Genomic DNA, 7,818 nt, shown 5'->3' with positions numbered 1-7,818 from the left:
TACTATTGAATATGATAAGCCTGACATTTCTGCATAAAAACGATGGTCATATAAATTAAAAACATCAGGTTTAAGAACACAAGTATTAACAGATATTAATAATTTTATAATTGCAGTTTCTGATAGTCAACTATGTGGAGTTAGTAGTGATGGTGGTATGTTTTTCAACATGAAATTATATACGAAAATGGATAAAAGAGATGTTTTAGCTATTGATGGTAGTTACACATTATCTATTAAACAGTTTGAAGACTTATGTAAAAAGAAACATATTTCATTAAGTGATAATAACTTCTTTTATCCTATTAGAAAAGATCCTAATGAAGAATTGAATATATAAGAAAAACATTTTAATGATGTATTTGGAAGTTTTTGGTCAGCTATAGAAAACGAATTTTGTGAATTAGGAAATAAATTTAAACGATTTTCTAATAACAACTCTACATTAAAAACAGATAATTATAAATATATTAACTTACAAATAAAAGTAGTATTTTTACTTAAAAATATAAAATTATTTACAGATACATTCAATATAATTACACAAGAACACCATAAACTATGGGCTCAAAAAAACTTTGAATTTCCTACTGATGAAAAACAAATAGATATAGTTTTAAATAATGAGTGAATTACAAAAAGATTTATCAGATTTATCATTTGAAAGTGATAATATGATTATTGATGATAATAATAGTAATGAAGAACCTAATAATCATATAATTGATAATAATGAAGATATAGATTTCCCTGAATATAAAAATATTAATAGAAAAAAAAGAAAGAAAAATAAAAGTGAAAGAAAAATTAAACTAAATCTAATTAGAGAAATTAACAGAAATAATAATATTTATGAAATTGAAACAGTTATAGAACATAAATTAAGTAGAAATAATGAATATGAATTTCTTGTTAAGTGGAAAGATTATGATGAAACAGATAATTCCTGGGTAAATGAGAAAGATTTTAATGAAAAACAAATATTAAAAGATTATTTTAAAACCAAAAACATTAAGTATTAAATTAATTATTTTTGTATATGTAGATTATTATTATAATGTTTCTAATAATTATATTTTAACTATTAAATGTAGTAGGTTTCATAATTTTATTATTAAACATAAGAATAAGGATTAATTCTCTTTGCTGCTGACCGTTTTCAAATGCTTTACATTGATAATCCACAGTTGTGAAGGCAACATTCTTCGAATAACACCACTTTGAAAATCCCAACACCAATTTATCGTCAAATTTCGTTGTATAAGGCCATACGTGAGATAAGATGTCCTTGTTTGAAACTAGCTTTTTGGTATATACTCTGTCGTTCAGCAGATCTGTTGTTAGATATACTTCGTTCAGAAATTGCACAATTTGGCGATCAGAGCCTATAAACAAATACAAATAAATTAAAAACTAAATCAAATACATATCCATACAAACTTACTAAAATGGATTTCTTGCTTTTGTTGCATGTCTACATGGTGTATTTTTTCAAGTGTTTCAAAAGTTTTAGTATATTTTTTGTAGTGGTAAGGTTCTGAGTACATTTTGACGAGCGGTAAAAGAAATGGGTGTAATGAGTCAGTCTCGTAGCAAATATCGATATCAGTCATGTTCTTGATTCTGTCCTTGAGATTTTCCATGTTGGTAGGGTTAAACTCTACGTAGAAAATCATACAAAGAGCTTGCTCCTTCGTTATTGTTGGTGTCATTTGGAAGCTTCAAGCGGAAAAAAAAGGGTGGTAGTAGAAAATGGACCGTATCCATATTTAAGAAATATATGCTATATCCAAATTGAAGGACTGTATCCAGCAAAAATTGGACCATATCTAGCAAAATTGGACCGTATCCAGCAAAAATTGGACCATATCTAGCTAATTTGGTCTGTATCTAGTAAATCGAAAAATTACCAAGGGGAAATTACCTTCCTTTTTAGGAGCACGTCTGACCCCAGCCTCTGCTTCTCATGTGGTTTTCTTTTCGCTTCTCACTTCTATTTCCTTTGCTCTCAAAATCGTACTGTCATTGCAACTATGAGCTTTATCGATTCAGTTTGACAACAATATTCGCAACTCTGACAACATACGATTCGTTTTGAGATACTTTATTTATTTGCAATATTCTTTAATATAATAGTAAGATCAAACAAATACGTAGGATATTACCTTGCTTTCTTGGAACACCTAATATAGTAGTAAGGCTGTTCTCAAAAACCATTCGCCGTACCCACGAATAATATAATAGTAAGATCAGAAAAATACTTAGGGAAATTACCTTCCTTTTCTGGAACACCTAATATAATAGTAAAGGTGTTTGCTGGATACGGTCTAATTTTGCTGGATACGGTCCAATTTTTGGCCCTAGTAATATTCCTAGGGAAGAATTACCATTTTTTAATTTTTTTTCTGAGGTCAAGGCATAGCGCTTTTATAAAGCTGCACTCTTGTAGTGATTAAGATAGCAAAGGTTTATTGTGAAGTTACAATGCTATCTGTAGTATTACTAGGTATAGTCACGGTAATAGTTGCTGTTTATGTAGTTAGGGATTTACACAGTTTTGTGGAATATGCCCTGCAATGATTTTGCGTCATACTCTTATTTTTGGGATATTAACATAGGGGACAAGTCGGAATTGATGCAATTTTACTATTATCTATTAACAAAATAAATAGAATAGAAATTGAAAAAATAGTATAATAAAAAATGGACATTGATAATATAAATATCGAATTTAAAAATAAATTAAATGATGAAGTTAATAAATTAATAGTTAATAATTGGAATTTTTTACACGATCCTTGGCCTGAAATAAAAAATAGATTTAATCATCATACAAAAATAAAAGATATAAAAAGTAATGAAATTATGAAAGAAATAAAAAATGAACTATTAGAAAAATTAGGATATATTCCTGTTTATTATTCCAGCAACAGTTAGCCGGAATTCTAGGTAGCTGCAGAAATCATAATACGCTTGTTCAGGCACGAACAACTTGTACCACATGTCGCGACAGAAAAGTATGTTGACTAATATGTCGTCCTCGGTGTTGTTATTATTTTCTTTCTGAAATAGTGTTCGTGGTGGAGAACTTTTCGATTACGTTGTGTACCACAGTCGTTTAACAGAAGACGAAACACACTTTGTCTTCTTCCAATTGTTTACTGCTATTGATATAAGTGTATAAATAAATATTTTAAATGCTCAAATGGATTAGCGCAAAAAACGTTGGTTAAGACAAATTGCCTTGATTATATATTGATATATGTATCATTTTTTTTACCTTTCGTATAGTTTCTTCATAGCAAAGGTATAGCTCACCGCGACATGAAACCCGAAAATAGTAAGAAAAAAGCTAATATGTTCTTCTTGGCATTATTATGCTCAGTGATTCCCATGGCCGTAAAAGGCTATCTCATAAATCGTAAATAACACTCTACTTTCTATCACTTATGATCCTTATTTAGTACTGCTCGTCGACAAAGAGAAGTTACACATTAAGATAACAGACTTTGGCCTGGCTAAGATTCAAAAGGGGGCAACGGCCTTTGTCAGTCAATGTGGAACTCCAAACTACGGTAAGTCAAATAAAACATAAAGGGAACTGCCACAATCATAGAATATTGATTATTGTTATCTGTTACAGTGGCACCAGAGATTCTTGATCCAGCAGGAGAAAGAGTATCTGGTACACACCCGGCAAAGGATTTTATAAATTAGGAAATAATTTTGTCTCCGATGGCAAATAACGAATGCTGATTGGCTAATACAGTGCATCCTGAAAAAATGAAGTGGGGGAGACTCCAAAATTTGAGGTTGGGGGTGCGATTTAAGGGAATTAAGGGGGGATTTCGGGTCATCTGATCCATCCCCACTCCTCAAACCACACATCTGTCGCACAATCGCTTCAAATTACTCGAAATTTCGCTAAGTCATCACCCTCTGGTAAACCTGTCAAGCTGCCAGTTTTTTTTTTTCGCGAGTATCTTAATTTGCAAACATTGCAATAGTTGCGAGTAGAATGTGGGTTCAAAGAAAATCTTCCTATGAACGTGTTTTGTGTTTGATGTGACATTTTGCTTAAGAGAAGTAAGAATTGAGGAAGAGCATATTTGCATAAGCTGTTCTTTATATATTGTTCTGATTCGCTAAGACGAAGAGGAACAACTCCGATATATTATTAGGCAGCAACACGTACGCGTAATCTGACTCAGCAAGCTTTTCTTCTTGGCTTTTTTCTTCTTGGTCTGGCATGCGTAATCCTCTGAGGCATTGAGCATAACTTATTATTCTTAATCTCAGAGACTTCAACACTTCTTGGCATGCATGTTATTACTAATCTCCTTAGATTATTTATATAGGATGTTTAACAACTACTAAATATAAAGGTAATGTGTCAGCGTTAGATGGTTGATTAACAATGTACTAAAAGTATTACATTATTGAAGACGAAATGAGTCAGGTAAGTCCATCAAAATTAAAGGTTAGTATAAAATCTTAATATTATCAACATTATATTAGCTTATGCTCTAAACGCTTAAAGAAGAGTGTACACTGCTGGTAAGTTAAAGGCTCCTTTTGTTGTGTTGCTGCTATGCAATATTTTTTCTCTCCAAGTGTGCTGCTGTCTGTTTGTAGGGCTATCTTAACAAATGACGAGAAACTCTTGAACGGTAAGCATGTCATTTTTCTATGCGTGTCTTTTGATTTCGAATACTTGACTCAAACACGTTTTAAAAACGATAAATTGCAGAAACCCACTGATGTCCCAGGATAGAATCCCAGGATTGGAACAAGCAAAACGAATCTCGCTGTGCTTTTTTTGCTTCAGGATGAATTGCGATAGTATTATTGCTTTTTGTAAATTCAATCAAATAAAAAAAATTCTCAAAACGAATACTCCTGATTTCCATCGTTGATACATTTGCATGCAACCCCCCACCCTACCATCACATTTTTGGGCTGGTGAGTGCTGGTACTTGCTCATCCATAAAAGGCAATTTTAGTGAACCTGCATGAGTCTAACCATATAAAGTGTTTCCAATTCTGAAAAGTTCTTGCCCGGGTGTGTAGAACAGGACCTGAAATGGTAAATATAATTCTATACACATCTTTTTATGATTTATATAATGATTTTTGGATAAATAATTATAACAAAATTAATGAATAAGTAAAAAATGATTTAGAAAATTTATTTTCAAATATAAAAATTAGAATTTTAGCAGCAAATACATATAATCCAAATAGATTTGAAAATGTAACTTTATATATTGATGGTCATGATAGTAAAATAAAATACTATAATCCAAATAAAAGTAAAAGTGGATTGTATTCATATACATTAAAGGGACCTAGTTTAAGAACTCAAATAAAAGTAGATATTAGTAAAAGTATTATATATATTTCAAATAGTGAAAAATGTGCAAAGGGTAATGATGGAACTATGTTCCTTAATATGAAACTATATAAAAATATAAATAATTTAGATTGTATTGGAATGGATGGTGGATATAATCTATTTGTTGAAAAACTTATAGAAAATGTAAATGAATATGGTTATGATTTTAGTCATAATAATTTTGTTTATCTAATAAGAAAAGAGGTTAATAAAAATTTAACTGTTAATGAGTTAAATTATTATAGTAATTTTGGCTCATTTAGATCTGAAATTGAAAGTCAATTTTCTATATTAACATCAAAATTCAATAGATTTAATAATAATAAAGCAGCATTACAAATGTCTGATCAAAAATATTATAATCTTCAATTCTGTGTTGCATGCTTATTAAAGAATATTTATAACTTTTGTGAAAATTATAATATAGAAGTTCAATCTCATCATATGGCATGGTATGGTGATAGATTTGAATTTCCTACAAAAATAAATAAAATTAATTTAGTTTTTAGTAGTGAACAAAAAGTAATTAAACAATATAATGAATTGAGAGAATTATAATATAAAATTTTAAATTTAAATATTGAAGATATTGAAAAAGATATAGAAAAAAATATAGATAATAATGAATTTTTAATAAATGATGTACCTAGGAAAAGAAAACGTAACCAACAAAAGAATAATAATAATATATTTCAGGTAGAAAAAATAATAGATCATATGGTTGATAATAATAATAAATTAATATTTTATGTAAAATGGCTTAGTTATAGTGATGATGAAAATACCTGGGTAAAACAAAATGATTTTAATACAAAAGATATTGTTAATGATTATATGAAAGAAAAAAATCTTTAAATAAAAAAATAGTATAGTCTACCCTATATACAGGATTTTTCATCTCCTAGCGGATGTTTGAACTTTTATTTAGGCAGAGTGGACATGAATGTTAGTCTGAGTGGACATGAATGAAAGTTAATCTGGACATGAATAATAATTGATCTGGACATGAATGAAAATCGAGCTGGACATGAATGAAAATCGAGCTAGACATGAATGAAAATCGATCTAGACATGAATGAAAATCGAGTTGGACATGAATGAAAATCGAGCTGGACATGAATAAAGATCGAGCTGGATATGAGTATAAAACGATCTAGACATGAATATAAATTGACCTGGACATGAATATAAATCGATCTGGACATGAGTAAAATCAATCTGAACAAAATAAAAATCAATCTATACATGAATGAAAATCATTCTGGACAAGAATAATAATCAATCTAAACAGGAATAATAGACAACCTGGACATAATAACAGTCAACCTAGACATAGTTTTAGTCAACTAAGACATAATAAAAGTTGAAGTAGATAATATATTAAGTATAGCAGAGCAGAATATATGAGTACTTAAGATTTTCAATTCAAGTCAAGACATAATATAAGTTAAGCAGTACAAAGCCAATATCAGGATATAGTAGTATGGCTGTTTCACTCGTGACAAGAAGCTTGTAGGCTAATGTACAGGAAATAGCAAGGGTGCGTCAGAGACTCACTGTGCGCATAAGCCTATTTTGCTGCTGTGGGAACAGGGCCTGAGCGTTTCCCCTCCATTCATATTACCCGGGTTGAGTTTGAAACAAATTGGAGGCTGGTGGCAGAGGTAGGTGGAAAGTGTGGGGTTTGTTAGCAGCAGCAGGGAGGAAAAAAACAGCAACCAAAGATCCTTTTTTTTTTCTCATTACCATTTGCCACGGCAAATCAACAGCTTCGACGCACACTTGTAAATGGCTCCTACTCTCTTCACGATGAATAAAAAACAAAGAAAACAAAACGGCACAGTCCACGGATTTATTGAAAAACGAAATGAAGGTAACTGTTTTCTTAAAAAAAGCATGTACTCAAGATTTATAAGGAGTAGACCGCTGTTACTGCTGCTTAAAAAAACGCTGGATAAGTGAACAAGGGAAGGAAAAGGTTATCAGTTGTGCTTGAGGTATAGCTTTAGTGGAGATATGCCCATTCAGAATTACTGCTTCTTTCTCTTTTTATATGTATATACTTATGCACCATCTTGTACCATTCCACATCAAACTTACGTGTGTAATACAACATCGTCCTTTACCTGCACAAACCATTCGTACTCACAACAAGAACGACGCAACAATCTTCTTTTCCATTACTCAAACACAATCATATACAACATGACGCTGATCCGCTATTGGCTTGCAAAATATACAGCCTGACGTATTCACCTTTCACTATCATGTACGCCCATATTACACGATGACGACTATGACGCCGGTCTCATTGTTTTAATACTTATACACTCAAGCAAATCATCATCGTAATGACAGTCATCTCTTTCTTTGCTGTTTGTATTCACATCACTGCGATGATAATTATATTCCTATAATGCATA

At 30.9% G+C, this 7,818-nt stretch overlaps 2 protein-coding genes across 2 annotated transcripts; one reads left to right on the top strand and one right to left on the bottom strand.

The window, feature by feature from the left end:
* Positions 1-1,077: 1,077 nt before the first annotated feature.
* BDB00DRAFT_777707 (uncharacterized protein) lies at positions 1,078-1,712 on the bottom strand (the record flags this gene model as incomplete). The annotated part of the gene is made up of 2 exons (XM_053120325.1): positions 1,078-1,385; positions 1,445-1,712. The coding sequence occupies 2 exons, from the start codon at positions 1,710-1,712 to the stop codon at positions 1,078-1,080; spliced, it is 576 nt and encodes a 191-aa protein (XP_052972126.1).
* A 1,582-nt stretch (positions 1,713-3,294) lies between these two features.
* Positions 3,295-3,595, top strand: BDB00DRAFT_777706 (kinase-like domain-containing protein; the record flags this gene model as incomplete). The annotated part of the gene is made up of 2 exons (XM_053120324.1): positions 3,295-3,340; positions 3,465-3,595. Coding segments are annotated over 2 exons (177 nt in total), but the record flags the coding sequence as incomplete, so codon positions are not given.
* Positions 3,596-7,818: the final 4,223 nt, after the last annotated feature.

Source organism: Zychaea mexicana (genome assembly GCF_025766255.1).
Source record: "Zychaea mexicana strain RSA 1403 chromosome Unknown BDB00scaffold_279, whole genome shotgun sequence".
Classification (NCBI taxonomy): domain Eukaryota; kingdom Fungi; phylum Mucoromycota; class Mucoromycetes; order Mucorales; family Lichtheimiaceae; genus Zychaea; species Zychaea mexicana.
The sequence above is the reverse complement of the archived record's forward strand: the minus strand, read 5'-3'. Positions and strand labels throughout refer to the sequence as shown.